The following is a 17626-nucleotide window of genomic DNA, read 5'->3' on the forward strand; positions in this document are numbered from 1 at the left end:
TAATGTTATGCCCAATGGAACCCTAGTAAAACGAACTCAGATACACAAGTAAACTACATTACACCAAATAGCTCATAAGAGCTTTAACTACACCACACTAGAGCATCGAAGTGCAAAGCCCATATACGTCAAATGCATTCTCATATGTATAAACATCCCTCCACCACACCAAGGTTTTCGTAGAGACATATAATACTCGATGATCGGCAACAAATGCTGGATCCCGATATAATCTGTAATGATCTCCGTATAATCTCACCCATACTGTAACGCCTCAAAATTTTAGTATTTGAATTATTAGAATTTGTCAAAGTAATTAACTTGGTTTAGTGGTTAAATGTTGTGCTTGTGTGTGAGAAGTTTCAAGTTCAAATCTCATTTTTGAAAAATTGAATTAATTTTTGTCTTGACTCTCATTTACCCTCATTGACTCAAGAAGTGGGAAAACTCAAATTCCCATAAGATGATTAGGGGAGTAACTAACTAGATTAGTTGGTTTTGGTGGGCATATTATCCTTTTATTTTTGTTTCTTTTAAAATAGAAAAAAATATAATAAATATTATTTATCGATGACCTATGTATAAAAGGAGAAGAATTCTTTGAATTTGAAGAAAAAAAAAAGAAACAATGTTACTAACAAATTAAAATTATACATTATACAATTCTAAGTACAATTAGAAATTCCAAATTATGTGTAAATTATTTATTTATTATTTATTTATTATACTTTTTAGTTTTTTGATATATTTTCTATTTTGGTCAGAAGAATCCTCCGAATATTCTGGTCTTGGATTAGTAATCAGTTTCGATATTTTGGAATATGAATAGAGATGAGAGGGATAGGGTAAGCTCATTACTTTAGAAAAAAAAAGATATTAGGAATTAATTCCCAATAAATAAGAAATAATTAAGCGTGAGAGCCAAATGAATCGAAAGGTTCATGTTTGGTTCGGGAAGGGATCATGGAATTTTTGAAATAAAAAAATGAATGAAAGATAATCCACTTTCATTAAGTGATTTATTAGATAATCGAAAAGAGAGGATCTTGAATACTATTCGAAATTCAGAAGAACTACGCGGGGGGCTATTGAACAGCTGGAAAAGGCCCCGGCCCACTTACGAAAAGTAGAAATAGAGGCGGATCAGTTTCGAGTGAATGGATACTCTGAGATAGAACGAGAAAAATTGAATTTGATTAATTCAACTTATAAGATTTTTGAACAATTAGAAAATTACAAAAGTGAAACCATTTATTTTGAACAACAAAGAGCAATTAATCAAGTCCGACAATGGGTTTTCCAACAAGCTTTACAAGGAACTCTAGGAACTTTGAATAGTACTTTAAACAACGAGTTACATTTATGCACCATTAGTGCTAATATTGGCTTATTTGAGGTGATAAAAGAAATAACTGATTAGCCCTTTTCTTTTACCTTTTACTATATTGTAGATTGTAGGCATTATTTTTTTTCTTCCAAAAAATAATGGTGGGGATATTATCATTTTATTTTTGTTTCTTTTAAAATAGAAAAAATATAATAAAGATTATTTCCCTAATTTTCTCACTACTGTTGTTTCTTTCTCCCCTCTTTTCCACGTTTCTGTTTTTTTTTTCAATTCCTTTTGTTGTTGACCAAAATTACTTTTTCTCTAACGTCTTCTTCCTTTGGTCATTCCTTTCTTTTTCTTGATTATACTCTTCTGTTAATGACGCTTTGATTTTTATCCTACTTGATTCTCTTCTCTTTTGTCGTATTTTGCTTTTGTCTTTCTTCTATTTAAGCCTCGAGTTCCGTGTGTCCGATTCCTTCTAATTTGCTGCTAGTTGTGTGTGTTTCAGAATGTCAGTATTGTTCTATAGTTTTTGGTTATGGTATTTGACATTCATAGTTCGTTTTTTTGTTAAGGGTTGTTTTGATTTTGGAGGAAAATTTGGTTTTGTTAGGTGATAATAGAGAAATACGTAGTTTGCCAATGATTTAGTTTTTGTTTAACTGGGAAGTTTCGAGGTAAGCAATCGAATGTCAATCTTGGGGATTGTTTTACTAAGATATATATACCGAATTCAAGTTTTGATTTTAATAATCGACATTAATTGGTTTGTTTTAATCGATGATTTTAAGGTCTAGAAGGGTATTGGATCATCGTTTATCAAAAATCCAAAAAACAATGAATGACGGGATGCCGAAAAGTGGAATGTCGATGCCACACAGTCATGTAAGCGATACGATCTGGGTCAATTGGGCCGTGTAGGCCACACGATCGTGTGGTCCCATTTTTTGAAAATTTCGCTTAGGCTCGTATTGTAGTGTGATTCGTAATTAGCCACTCTGCAAGGTTCATACTATATAAATAGGACTTAAAAACATGATATTTGATAGTATACTACTGTATGTAATGTGGATATGGCATGTGAAATATATGTTATTTGTATTTTGGTAATTCTGATAGCATGTCTTATGTGAAAAACATCCATGTCATATGAGCATATGTTATTTGTTACTATCTGTATGAGCATTGGGGTGGGATATTGATGTGGCAGAGGAAGTGTAGGCAATTTATAATCTACCCTATCTGGTTGTAAAAACCACATATATCTATACTGGTGGCTTAACCACGTTTATCTGTTTTTGGCAGTTTACCGCGTACTATATCTGGCAGCTTGATTGCACTATTCTAAAAAGTGACATACACTCACTTATAGGTGTATGGGGTTGGATGAGTATTTAATACCCTATTTGGTATGTAAGGATGGACGATGATGGTGTGTAGCGGTTGGGGGTAGGATATGATTATGCATCTGAATATGTATCTGATTGTGTATCTGTATCTGATTATGAAAGTACATATGATTTTGTATCTGATTATGTATCTTTAAATTTATGTGTATCTGATCTATTGCTTGGGATGTGTTACACACTAAGCTTGTAAGCTCACTTTCTATTTGTTTTTCTCTCATGTAACCAGCAAACTTAGGATCGGTCGATGTGCGGGAACTTGGACTAGTTTTACTACTAATACGGTCATTAAAAGACTTTACATTTTAATAGACTTTCTAGGCTTGTGTTTATTTTTGGACTTTAATTTTCGTTTTTAAATTTCTTTATCGGATTTAGTAATTATTATACCTTAGATTGTAAAATTATATGTTTTGTAAAACAAAGTCATGATTTTCAAAATGATTCAACTTAGGAAAATTTCGTTGCAAATAGAAATAATCATTTAAATGGTTTCCCGTAATAATATAAATGGTTTTAATGAGGATTTCTCCCTAAAACTGGAAAACAAATTATCAAGTTAGACATTGTTTTACCTTACGACTTCAAATTAGATTTTTGAGTTTTTCAAACGAGTTGGTGTGACTTCTCCAGATTTGACCATAACGTCCAGGCTGAGTTTGGCGTATTACACGTACAAATGAGCATAAAACCCTATTGGCATTCCAAACGTATCCTAACCTTTTACTAAGTTTACACGAGCATCAATTATATATATGGCATAATGCCAAAAATATCCTCTAACGTTTTTTTGTCAAATTTGTCTATTTTTAATGGACATGCTGATGTGGCTGTTAGTTGACTAACGGTCAACATTAACCGCTAACGTGGCAATCCAAATGTAATTAAATGCTGATGTGGTACTATTTTGCCACATCAACAAATGATTTTAAAATTATTTAAAAAAAACAATTAAAAAACCCTAATTTCCTCTCCCCAACTCTCTGCTTCTTTCCTACATTTCTTGTTTCCTACCACATTTCAAACAAAAAAAACCCACCATATTTCTTCTTCAATCAAAGATTAAAAAAAATCCCACAAAATATTTTGAAAATAAAAACCCATAATGGGAAGAACAAAGATATGGGGAATATTCAAAAGGATACTAAAGAAAGAATCATGGTGGTGGAAGTGCGTTTTAGGATCGGCTTTTAAGTGGAAAAGATAAACATTCATCACTTTTCTTCCGTTGACAATTTGCTTTTCAAAATCGCTTCCATTTTCGAAGCAAATTTCTTGGTTTCTACTATATGTTTCTTCTATATTTGTTGCATATATATTTATCTTTGGGTTCTTTTTTGGCATTTTCTTTTGGATTCAGATATGAAAAAATAAAGATTTACATCATGTTACGTCGTTTGGTTTGGTGTATTAGTAAAACGCACCTAATCCGTTACCTTCCTAATCGGTGAAAACCACCGATTTCTATTCCCCCTTTTGCCCAGATTGGCTACCGATTCAGCATCACCTCCCTGATTTACCCTCCCCCGATCCCCTTTGTTTCTCTTCTGTTCCTTCATCCGATTTCCTTCCTTGTTTCTTTGTTTTTCTTTTCTTCCGATTTGCTCCCACTCCATTACACCTCTTTTCTGCCGATTTGCCCCCTCCTTTTCTTTTCTTTTCTTTTCTTTTTCTCTCTGCCACTCTTTCGATTCCCTTCTCAACCAGTCGACCTTTTTTTTTCTTGTTCTCTCTGTCACTCCGATTGCTCTCAGTTGGTGGGTCTCCAGGTTTCTGCAACTGAAAGGTAAAGGAATGGAATCACTGTAATACGCTTCAACTCTCTTTTTTCTTTTCTTTTCTTTTCTAACTCTCTTTTTCTCTCTGTAATTAGTGTAACAAAGGAATCTATGCCTTAGTTTTATGAATGTTTTCTTGCATGGAAGTTAGGGTCCCAACTATTTAATTTAATTTTATAAGTTGATATTGGTGCAAATATGTATAATCGAATGAGAGTGGTAGTGAAAAGCTGTATAAAATTGGTGTGATCTTTTGAACTCTGATGAAGTATGAGTTGAAATATAACAGTGGGTTATCTTCTTCAATAAAAAAATTGGAAGAATATATAAAATATATTTTTTACTGATTCAATTTGATTTTTAATAGGTTAATTTAAAATTCGGTTCTTACATGATCACCAAACTAAATGAGCAACTGATTGGACCAACCCAGTGAATCAGTCCAGTCCCATTTTTTTAATTTCATGGTTTGATGCAAAACAACAGAGGTAAAGTATAAAACAGTAGCAATAAGTAAATGTGAAAAAAGAAGTCAAAATAGTGGGAAACATTCCCATAACTCAGCGCTCATTCTTTGGTGAAATACTATAAAGCAACCTGTTGATCCAATGAAATAAAGAAGATCTGAAAGGGTAATAAAGAAGATCAAGCAAACATGTTCTTAGTATCAATGGCTGCCTTGTAGTGTCTTTAGCTTTTTTCTGCATGTTAGCAGATTCGAATCACTGCCTTGTTAGTGCAGTGACTTCTTCATCGATTATTGCACTGTTAACCTAATCGATTTCCTCTTTTCCGATTACAGGTTGTTCTTCATATATCTCTGCCCCGATCAAGTCAGTACGGGTTAGTTTCCCGGATTGCATGTTTCTATTGCTGTTTATTTCAAATTTCTGTTTATTTCCCTTTGAGTCATCGTATGTCATTGAAGTAATAGAGATGTTTATCTTCATCTGTTGTGCATGTATACGATTGAAACTTTATTTGTTATATTGGTCTCTGTTGTCATTGATTCCGTTTATTATGTTCTTCATCATTTAGCACAGGAAGATACAGTGGTGGGAATAATTTCATCGATTTTTGCTATTGTCTGATTAAATCTTGATTAAGGATGATCTTGACAGTGCTGTATGAAAGAAACATTATAAAGCATTATTATTCTATACTACCTTTAATCTATAAGAAACGATAAGAAACGACAAGAAAGCATACAATTTATTGAATCATGATTTTCATGCTGGATGTATAGACTATGTGATATAAAATTTGCATGTAGAGAGAGATAGAGAGTCAGTGATGATGGCAACACTCCCCTTCAATCCCATTGCTCTTGTACTACAATTGTATTTTGAGGTCATTTTAAGTTGCTTACGAAATTCTTCAAGTTTGTATCCATTGATTTGAGTGATAAATTAAATGGCGACTTGATTTTTATATCAAATGTGTTTTATCTTAATTTCATCGTTAAGTATTTTCTCATGAGTATAGTGATAGTGCATGTTTACATTCTACATTCGTGCATCAATGCATCAAAAGCTAGATTAGGGTCTAGTTGTATTACCAATTGGTTGTTGCAATACAACTTAACTGCATAGTAACATGCTGCTTTAGACATTTCAATTATACTATACTTACCATATGTACATCTCGTGCTTCCGTTGCTATTGCCCTGTATTCGGCCTTTGTGCTTGATCGTGGCACAATAGGTTGTCTCTTGCCATAACAAGAGATGAGAGTGTACCCCAAATAATGTGTGTGACCATGGTTTTCTATTCAAATTCAGCCTGTTTGACTGGAAATATGAAATTGCTTGCTTCATATTTGAAGAATTTATAGGCGATTGCGATTTTGGTTGGTTTGTTCTGGAAATTGTTTTGATAGTCTGCTGGACAATGTTATTGATTTGTATTGATTTGTTAGTGACTAGAAGATGAAACTGGAAATTGTTGCATTTGTTTTGATATTGGTCTTGATTTGTTCTGAAATTGTTTTGATTGTCTGCTGGAAATTGGTATGATTGGCTGCTGAAAATTGTTTTGATTGTCTGCTGGAAATTGTGTTGATTTGTTTATGTTAGTCAGTAGAATATGAAAACAATTTGCACAATGTGTTCTTGATTTCTTTCTCAGTTGAAAATGAAAATGGATATGCTAGTGACGATAACGAGTTACTTGCAGGACATGTTCATTGTTTGTTTTCTAAGATACATGAGATACACGTGATAAAATCGTTTGGTTGATAATTCACTATTAATAATAATTGATAGTAAATTGAGTTAAGTGAATTAAGATAATAATAATTATTATCATCTTAAAAAAATTGGATTTTTTTTATTTGCAAAAATGGAGATTAAATCAAAACATGTGATTGATGATATGTTTTCATTTACACCAATTAAAATCGGTCGAATTTCGGTGCTAAAAATTTATAAACTGATTATAAACTGCTTGTGTCGAACATCGAGGAGTTTATTTCGATTTAAACTTATAACTATTTGAATTCAACTCAAGTATATTTTTATTTATCTTCGAGAATGTTGAAGTTTTACTAAAAGTATTATAAAGGTCCTTTCTAATATGAGGTATGAGTAAATTGGTTTTTTTTTTTAAATTTCTTTGAACAGTTTTTAAAAAGTGCAAAAGAATACCTATATTTCCATATGAAAATAAAATATTTGAAGTCCATTAACATATACTAGTAAAGTTATAATTTATTAGAACGTTAATGTCGGATATTTTGGTTAAGATTTTCAAATAATCGAAAGAATATTATAAATTTGAAATTAAATGGGATCATGATGTACATGCATTTAATTCTATATAAATAATATGTGATTGATATAATTCAACTATGAATATTGAATGCCAGTGAATGAAAATCAACAAAATAGATAGGGCCTTTTATGTTTATAATGGATTCCATATTATACAAATTTGTCTCTTTGGTTTTCCTAATGTCACATTATCTTTAATATATAAGTTTATATTTTATTAATCATAAATAATAATAATCAAAGTTATTCTGAGAGTGGAAGTTAAAATTCTAATATAATCGATAAAATGATACATTATTTATAGCTAATGGGATCTTGTAACTCGGAAAATCAAATTCGAAAAAAAAATTAAACATTCCTTGATAAAATATATATTTTAAAATAAGTTGTATTCTATAATAGTTTTTGCTAAATTATATAAATAAGCACTTGATTATTAGTAAATTTTTAGTTGATTCATTTTATTTTAAATAATTACATCAATAATTAAAATAAGGACTTTAATATTTTATTGAACCCATTTTTAATAATTAAAATAAGGAAACTTTAGTATAAAAATTTGTTGCTTTACAAAATAAACAAGTTTTGATACCTTAATTACCATACCAAAATCTGTAACTTTGTTGCAACATATCATTTAGTAGAAAATTGGTTTGCTTCGTGTGTTCTAAATTTGTATTGTTTATTTTTATTTGATAATGTGTAATTGCAACTTCAATTCATTGATAGTGTGTTCTAATTTTAATATGTTGCAGTAATGGCTCGTCTGCCTTTAATTGCACAAAGTGTGAGGCGTAAAAGAATTGGTCTTGCATTGACAATATGGTTGGAAATCTGTAGCATTGCGATTTGGTTCTTATTTAGAATGGGTGCCAGCCTTAGCCTACAGACTTATAGACCAAGGATTAGGTCCTATACCTTAGATTTTTATGCAAAACGAGATTATGTGAAGAGGCTTGTATATGCTAGTGACGAGACTTGTATTGAACAAGTTAGGATGAATAGAACTGTCTTTTTTAAACTATGTGAGATGTTAGAATCGATAGGGGGATTGAAGTCGTCAAGGTTCATGCTTGTTGATGAGCAAGTAGCAATGTTTTTACATATCATCTCCCATCACCTGAAAAATCGAGTTATCAAGCATCACTTTAGAAGGTCCGGGGAAACTGTTAGCAGAGCATTTCATAGTGTTTTAAACGCTGTCATACGCTTACAAGATGTCTTATTTAAAAAGCCGAAGCCAATTACAGCCGATTCTTCTGACACAAGGTGGAAATGGTTTAAGGTATTAGACTGAGTTTTATATATAGCTTGTACAACATTTAGTTGACTTAGATTTAAATTAGTATTCTAACTCAAGGTTTTATATCATGTGATATAGAATTGCTTAGGTGCTCTTGATGGAACCCACATCAAGATTAGGGTGCCAACGGTTGATAAACCTAGATATCGAACCCGAAAAGGTGACATAGCAACAAATATGCTATGTGTTTGTACACCTGAGATGCAATTTATTTATGTTCTTCCTGGTTGGGAAGGTTTAGTTGCCGATGGACGGGTGCTCCGAGATGCCATTAGTAGAACACATGGACTAAAAGTTCCTCATGGTAAAGTGTATAGTTAGAGGAATTTGAATTATTCATTAAGATCAAACTTTGTGCGCTGAATTAATCATTTATTAAAAAATTTATTTTATAGGTTGTTATTATCTAGTTGATGCTGGATACACAAATTGTGAGGGATTTCTTGCACCATTTAGAGGACAGTGATATCATTTGAATGAGTGGCGTCAGGGTTATCAGCCAAGTTCTCCGCAAGAGTTTTTTAATATGAAACGTGCCTCAGCACGTAATGTCATTGAAAGATGCTTTGGCTTATTAAAACTTAGATGGGGAATACTTAGGAGTCCATCGTTTTATCCTGTAAGGGTGCACAATAGAATTATTATTGCATGTTATTTGCTCCATAATTTTATTCGAACCCATATGAGTATTGATCCCATTGAAGCGGAGGTGGGAGAAGGATTACCTACTAATGTGGTGGATGACGATGAACCGAATATCACAAATATTCATCCATCGGATGCTTGGGCTACTTGGAGGATGGATCTAGCCAACCAAATGTTCGATGAATGGCAAGCATCTAGAAATTAGTTAGGTTTAGGGACAAATTGAGTTACAATTAATTTGTTGATGTTATTTTATGTATCTAGTTTATGAAACTTTGTACTAAACTTTGTGTTATAATTTTGTATTCTACTAAACTTTGTTGAATTATAATTCAATTATCTTTTCATTCAGCATGTGTTATTTTAAATAAGTTAGTATTGAGCTTTTGATTCATGATATTGAACCAACGATATAATATTATAAACTGTTCACCTTTTGATTCATGATATTAAATACAATAAATAATGTTAATTTATTTTTTTCTTAAGATAATTATGTCAGGTGTTCCACAATCACATGCTTCTTCTCGAGGAAGCAAAAGAAAATGGATTCCAGAAAAAAATGCAGCCTTGGTTTCTTGCATGGTGGATTTGCACAATGTAGGAACATTTAATGCTGATACCGGGTTCAAGGCCGGTTATTTGAACGAGCTAGAAAAGATGCTAGAAAAGGCTTTACCAAGAGCAATGTTGAAGGCAAAGCCAAATATTGAATCTCGGATTAGGTGCCTAAAAAGGGGAATGGTCAGTCGTCTACGACATGTTTAATGGCCAAAACAACAGCGGTTTTGGTTGGGACGAGCATAGGCAGCTCGTTGTTGCTGAAGATGCAGTTTGGGAATCCTATGTAAAGGTAAAATGTATTTCAAGTATTTATTTGTTTTTTTACAAAACTTATAACTAATATGATTTCCTCATTTTTTTAGAGTCACAAAGAAGCCTCTCAGTTCAGACATCGTTCTTTCCCTTACTACAACCAGCTTACTGCCATATACGCAAGAGATCGAGCGACTGGGAAAGACGCTCAAACAGCTGCTAATGTTCTTGAAGAAATACATGCTGAGGATGAACGTACTACAGATATGAATGAAGAGAGAAACACATTCTATGACTGCGAAGCCGACGTCTCTTTAGACGACATGGATTTTTCTGGTACAGATCCGCGAGGATATAGAGACCAAGGGGGTTCCTCATCTTCAAACAAGAGAAAGAAGAAATCTGATGCTCGTGATAATGTGTATTCTTCATTTGATGAGGCTGCCACTTTGTTGGGGGAAAAAATCCAAGCCGTTGGCGATCAAATCAGTAGGTGTATTGCCTCCGAGGTGGTAGTTCAGCAGAGGTCAGAAGAACATCAAAAGATGGAAGAGAAAGCTTCAAATTTATATTCAGCCTTATGGTCAATTGAAGGTTTAACCGACGATCAGCGGTATGATGCTTTGAGTAAAATTCCCGATCATCCAACTCAAATGATCGTTTTCTTTAGTTTACCTTCTGTTGCCCGATTGGAATGGGTCAGAAGATTTCTTTCTCACCATTAAATATCAATGTTCAAACTTTTTAATGTTGTAAAACTATATAACATATGGATTATGATGTACAATTCATTTTTATCCAACCCTTTCTTAATATAAGTTAATTATGTTTATGCAGAATATAATTCTCAAGTTATATATTGATTTTAGTAAATTGATATAAGAACATTTTATTAGTAAGAATTTTATGAAATTATATTTAATATTAATTATTTTAAATTGTATAAATTCATATAAGAAAATTTATTATCAAGAATTTTATGAAATTTAATATTAATTATTAAATTATATGTAATAATTATTATTTTTAATTATACAAATTCATAAAATATAATTTATTAGTTATAATTATTTTAAATTTTATGTAATCATATATTTTAATTAAAATATATTTAATATTAATTATTTCAAATTTTCATTTATAGTATCATATATTATGATTTGAGTAAATTCATATAAGAATATTAATTATTAAGAATTTTATTAAATTATATATTTTAATTATAATATATTTAATAATAATTATGTTAATTTATATTTTACAGTATCATGTATAATGATTTGAGTAAATTCATATAAGAATATTAATTATAATATATTTAATAATAATTATATTTAAATATGATTAAATTATTTATTATTGATATTAATAATCTTATTAAAATTTAAATAACAATAACAATATTTAATATAAATTTCTGCTAATAACAATACTTATATATTAATTATTAACAATATTATTATATATTAAATAACAATAACAATATTTAACAATAACAATATTTAATAATTTACCAAAACAAATTTCTGCTAATTATTAAGAATTTTATTAAATTATATATTTTAATTAAAATATATTTAATAATAATTATGTTTAAATATGATTAAAATATTTATTATTGATAATAATAATCTTATTAAAATTTAAATAACAATAATCATTTACCAAAACAAATTTATGCTAAGGGTATTCTAGTCAATTTAGTTTTTTCCATTATGCTATTACACTTCTATTCCATTCAACCAAACACAAGATTACTATTACGCCTCTATTCCATTACATTCAACCAAACAGTTGATTTGCTATTACACCTCTAATCCAATACACCTCTAATCCAATACAGCGAACCAAACGCACTCTTAATATTAATGGTTACTACAATAAGAAGGAAGAAAAAAAGTTTCATGGAATAAGATATATTTGATTCTTTTGCTCTTACTTTGTGTTTTAGATTGTTGGGTTTGAGTTTGAGGCTTCCTTTGGATTGAGGTTTAAAGGCAGTGAGGTGCGTTTACATGGAAAATATGGTGCCAAACTCACTGCTATGTTGTTTGGTTTAGACTGTCGGTGCAATGAGGTTTCTTTTCCACCACGCTAGTCAGTTGGAGAAATCAACAGCAGTGGAGAGCTAAACTGAGCTGTTGGCACTGTAGTAGACAAAATTAACCTTACTTTTATTTATTATTTTACCATTTTATCCTTGAAAATTAAATTAATTTCTTTCCCAATCTGCAAAAAACTCTGCTCTTCAACTCCTGCTCTTCAATTGACACTCTTACAAAACCCCACCAACAGCACAACAGACTCAAAGAAGCTCTATTTTTCGACTCATCCTATCAATCTTGTTCTCAACTTTGATCTGGTAAGTCAAAACCCTTCTTTTTCTACTCTATATATGTGTTTGAATTGTATCAAAATAGTTTTTGTTTTTCCTCTCATCTTGTTCTTAGCTAAGAAAATAATAACTACCTGGGTTCATTTGTTTGTGCGTGAGGTAGAAATATTAAACTATAAAAGGCTTCCTTCTGACCACATATACTAACATCCTGAAGGTAGAAATATTAGGATTTTATTAGATAATGGTAGAAATATTTTTAGCTTCATCTATCTTTCCTGCTTTGCATAGAGCACCAATTGAGTGACTCCTACAAATTGCACAAGGTCCAATAGAAAACATGAAGGAAAGTAAAAATCAATCATGAATTAATGATCTACAACTAGTTTTACAGCCTTCTGATCTTGTTCTTAGCTAAGAAAATAATAACTACCTGAGTTCATTTGTTTGTCTGTGAGGGTACTAGAAACTGTATGTAAGCTCTTTGTGACCACATATAGACCAATCTTTTCAAGCTCCTTCGCTACTCCAAAATCACTTGCCTTGCAGAAAGCTTCGATTAACATCCTGAAGGTAGAAATATTAGGATTTATACCCATTTGCAGCATGTCATCCAAGATATATATATAAATATATGCTTACCAGAGATAAAGTTGGTAGAACATTAGAGGTTGCTGCTTGCATGTCAGCTGCACCAAAAAGTAAAATAAATAATAAGCAGAGAAAGAAATAGATATGCACAATAATGTGAGAATATTGATTATGAATATGGAAAATGAGCAAGTGACTGTTTAATTCTTCAAAGTTTATAGGGTTTAATTATGAACATCCCTTACACCGGCCTCTCTCATTCTTTCCACCAACTTTTCAACATCACCAGTTTTACCTTCCTTATAAAAACTTGAAATCAATGTATTATACACAACTCTGTTAGCAAAATCTCAGAACTTCTCATCTGATCCAAAAGCTCCAACCCATTTTGCTCATTGCAGCATTCAGTTTCCTCTAGTAATGTCATGTGACCAACACCATTTTCCTCATGATATACTGCAGAGTGAAACTGGTTTTCTTCAACATTATTATTTCCCTCCTCATCATGTACTGAAGATTGAAACTGGTTTTCTTCACGAGTAATCAGTGTATGCTCTTCGTAGCCTTTATTATCCAATGCATCATTCGTGGAAGGTAATCCAGAACCATTAGTATTTGATCTATTAGATATAATATTAGTAGACCACTTCACCTCCAACAAGTCAGCAGCAATTTCAGCACGCTCCAATGGATCTAACCTCATTACATCAGCAGCACCTATAGCTTCCTGGTAACCATCCTCCTTCATCGACCTCCGTCCAAAAACAAGTCCAAATATCCGTGACCTCCAAGAAGTAGTCCTAGCCAAAATCTTCCCATTACTCACATCAACTTCACCCGCGGAATTAGACCTATCAGCATCATAGTTACAACTTTTAGTCTTCATTGGCATTCTATTACCAGACATAGGCTCATCCGTATCATATCCAGAAGGAAAAGGAAATAGAACACCTTCAGATTCCCCTTCTTCACCATCTACTTCCCTTAAAAAATATGCTTCCCTTTATGATCAAGAAACATATGGAAATTGGCTTCGATTCCATTAACACAGATACTAACAACCTTTTCCCTTGTCTTTAAAACCCCTTGAAATTTACCAAACCGAACATACCAAGGTGATGTTTTAAAGGTCCCATCAGGTTGTTCAACTACAATTATATCAACAGCACCACCAAAGGGATGAAATGGACCAGCCACAGTATAAACACCACGAGATATATAGCTACCTAGTCTCCCCACAGCATACATCCTCTTCCCTTTGAAAATTCTAAAGACACACCCAGATCTTAAACAGTTGAAAATTCAACCATAATTTAAAATCCCAATCGCAAAAGATTGCCTTTTTGTCAATTGGGATTCTTCAAATCTCACTCCAAAAAGTATAGAACTTACAATTCTGCAAATACCCAGATTATAAAAACTCAAAATCAATACATAACTCGAAAGCATATTCGTTCTTTTGACCATTAGAATGCACCCAGAAAGAAACAATTATATCATTAAAAACCCAACAAATAAAAATTTTTAGAAATATAACAAAAAATTAAAGAAAATTAAATGAACCTGGGAAAATTCAAAGCTTATAGAGTGAGGCTTATGAGCAAAATAGAGAGAGATTTTGTATATTGGGTGTGCACCTCGGAAATGTCGAGACTCGACTGAGTAAGAAAAATTATTATGAATCAGATGAATTTTTGATAAAGTTGAAGTTATTAAATTTTAAATGAAGAAAATATAATATATTTTCTTTTGTATTATATCTTCATAATCAATTTTTTAGGGAAAAAAATTAAACGGTAAATATTTTTAGATTTTCTAAAGGTTTTTTTTAAAATTAAATAAAAATTTAAAAAATTTTACTCAAGATTAATTGATTAAGGTCAATCACTATCGAATCCTTTTTGAAAATAATATTTGTTGATTTCTATGGAGATTTTTAAAATAATATTTATGTATTTTTTAAATTAAAAAATTAATATTTCTAATGATTTAAATTTTTATACATGAAAATAAAATTTTTTTAGTAAAGTCCAATAGAATTTTTCTATAAATAAGTGTGAAAAATGATAAGTAAATTAGGACTATTTATTAGTTAATGAAAAATATTTTTATTTTATTTTCTTTATTTTAATATTATATTATTCTATAAAAATTTTAGGTTTAAAATTTGACTTTTGTTTAGAATACAATGGACAATATAATATTTATTATTATTTAAAATCTATATATATCAAACAATTCAATTATATTCCGTAATTAATTTTAAATACTATATCACATAAATTTCAAAACTTAAATTTTTAATACTTAATTTTTAAACCTTTATTTGTTTTTAGTTTATCAAACACTTTCTATTTTTTTAATAATACTTAATTTATATATAAAATTCAAAAATTTGAAAATTCGGAGTGCCCTCTTGAATACATCATTGAAAATATCTATAGTACTTTTATCGATAACATTTCCCTATTTCAATAAAAATCTTGCCACTTGAATTGAAATAATGAAGCCCAAACCCACTTCATTGAACAATAAACAGGCTTGCAAACGAAATTGGAAGTGAAGAAAGAAAAAGAATAGGGAGATGAGATGAGATATCTTTTAGAAAAGCGATAATAAAGAGACCAAAATTAAACATAGGAAAATAATGGAGGATGGAGTAAGTAATATATACAGTGGGAAGTCCAACGAGTAAAGTGAAAAAACAAAAGCCGAGGACAAGTGCGAGATTATTGTAATATTAATCTTTAAAAAAAAGTAGTTTTGATGAAGAAGAGATAGGAAGGCCACATATACTAATTATTATCTAGGATTTTTGAGAATTTTTTCTTTAGTGTTCATATTATGGCTTTCATCTATTCGTGATGTGTTATTCTTATTTTTTTATGAAACTATATTATTATATCTAATTATATATTTATGATTTTATGTCGGTTGACATTTAAAATCAAAATAATAATAATAGATGGTAAAGACACGAAATTTTGTAGAGGAAGATAGTACCTTAGCAACAAAAGCTGTTTGGGATGATGAGCTGACGTTGATATTTTGTGAGCTTTGTGTGAATGAAGTCAATGCTGGTAATAGACCGACAACTCATCTAAACTCAAAAGGATGGGAAAATGTGGTTGTTCTTTTTCAAGCAAAAACACAAAAAAAATTATGGAAAACCTTAATTGAAAAATAAGTGGGATACATTAAAAAAGGAATGGTGTCCATCTAAAAAGACGGTCGATGCTACCGAAGAATGGTGGGCTGCAAAAATACATGTTAGTGTTAACTTTATCATTATTTTAATGCATAAAGTTTATTGAAATTAATTATTTACAATTATAAAAATCTTAGTATAACATTTAAATTTAACACGTTATGTAGGAAAATCCTGATTTTAAAGGATTTAAGAAGAAAGGAATTGAACCACGATTGAATGAGTTAATTTGGCAAATGTTTGGTGGCATTATAGCCACTGGAGAGAACGCATGGGCACCTTCGTCTGGTGTTTTTCCAAGTGGGGTTCCTATGGGAGATGATGCACCTAATGAGGGATTTGGTGATTCAGATGAACATAGTAACGAGAATGAAGGTGTTCCTCCTGATGAGGTACCATCAAACCCTTCTCATAAAATCCCTAATCGAAGAAAGCAAACACTTTGGGTTGTACATGGTAAAGGAAAAAAATCAAGTTCAAGTAGAAAATCATCAAGAAATACATTAACTACTCAGATTGAGAAATTGTGTGAGAGTATGGCTAGTCCAAGGAAGTCAGTGAATGAAATCATTTTTCCTCACTCTCAATATACTATTTCAAATGCAATGGATGCTTTGCGTGCTTTGGGAGATGAAATTCCAAAAAAAGACGAACTGTACTATTTTGCCACCAAAATGTTCCAAATACCGGTGAAACAATAAGTGTTTTTGAACTTAGATCTAGATTATAGGGTTTGGTGGCTTCGACATGAGTATACTGAACAAAATCCAATTGCATCATTTTCATCCTTGGTAGCAACATCCTCATTTCCCTTCCACCCATACCATCAACCACCTCCACCATAAGCTCCTTAGAATTATTATTGTAACATAACTATACTACTTTTTTATATGTAAAACTAATGTATGCTACTTTTTATATTTGGTATTTTTATGCTATGCTTTTAATCAAGTTTCTATGTTGTATAGAATGTCACGAGATTTTAAAGGATTTATTTTCATTTGATTACTTTTTCAGGTTATGGATGAATTTAACAATATGTATAATAGTTTTTATATGAATTATGATACCCCTAAATTAAGTGAAGAAGCTCAACGAAGAATAGCCACAATTGTTACCCAAGTTGAGAACAACAATTATCATGAAGAGGAAGAATATGTGTTAAGTAGAGTATTGGTACACCATGAAACTTATTTCACTATGCAACCGCGTATGGATTCAAATTATACAGGTCAAATGTGGGTGGACGAAGTATTAAATGGGCACAATGATCGTTGCATGAATAGTTTTAGGATGCCAAAAGATATATTTCTCAGCTTGTTGCATGATTTGCAAACAAATTATGGCTTAAAGAATGGGAAAGTATCGGCGATAGAGAAGTTAGCATTATCATTGTACATTCTTAGAAATAGAGAATCAAATTCAAATGCAACAGAGCGAT

The 17626-nt window shown here is 31.1% G+C and overlaps 1 protein-coding gene across 2 annotated transcripts; it reads right to left on the reverse strand.

Annotated features, from left to right (window-relative positions):
- Positions 1 to 12623: 12623 nt before the first annotated feature.
- Positions 12624 to 14702, reverse strand: LOC107950266 (uncharacterized). 2 transcript variants are annotated; one of them, XR_001697975.2, is made up of 4 exons: positions 14541 to 14688; positions 13029 to 14373; positions 12820 to 12953; positions 12624 to 12696 (listed from the first exon to the last, which is right to left on the reverse strand). XR_001697975.2 is itself a non-coding variant. In XM_016885076.2 (3 exons), exon 2 carries the CDS (start codon positions 13882 to 13884, stop codon positions 13294 to 13296), a length of 591 nt encoding a protein of 196 aa, XP_016740565.1. In that variant the 5' UTR covers positions 13885 to 14373; positions 14541 to 14702; the 3' UTR covers positions 12733 to 12953; positions 13029 to 13293. The 2 variants fall into 2 exon arrangements, 1 of the variants encoding a protein (XP_016740565.1); XM_016885076.2 differs by lacking the exon at positions 12624 to 12696 and having other exon boundaries at positions 12733 to 12953; positions 14541 to 14702.
- Between the last annotated feature and the right edge of the window lie 2924 nt (positions 14703 to 17626).

Source organism: Gossypium hirsutum, chromosome D03 (assembly GCF_007990345.1).
Source record: "Gossypium hirsutum isolate 1008001.06 chromosome D03, Gossypium_hirsutum_v2.1, whole genome shotgun sequence".
In the NCBI taxonomy this organism is placed as follows: Eukaryota; Viridiplantae; Streptophyta; class Magnoliopsida; order Malvales; family Malvaceae; genus Gossypium; species Gossypium hirsutum.

Excerpts from the sequence above, each read along its gene's own strand:
- LOC107950266 (XM_016885076.2), bottom strand. The coding sequence starts at position 13,884 with ATGTCTGGTAATAGAATGCCAATGAAGACTAAAAGTTGTAACTATGAT.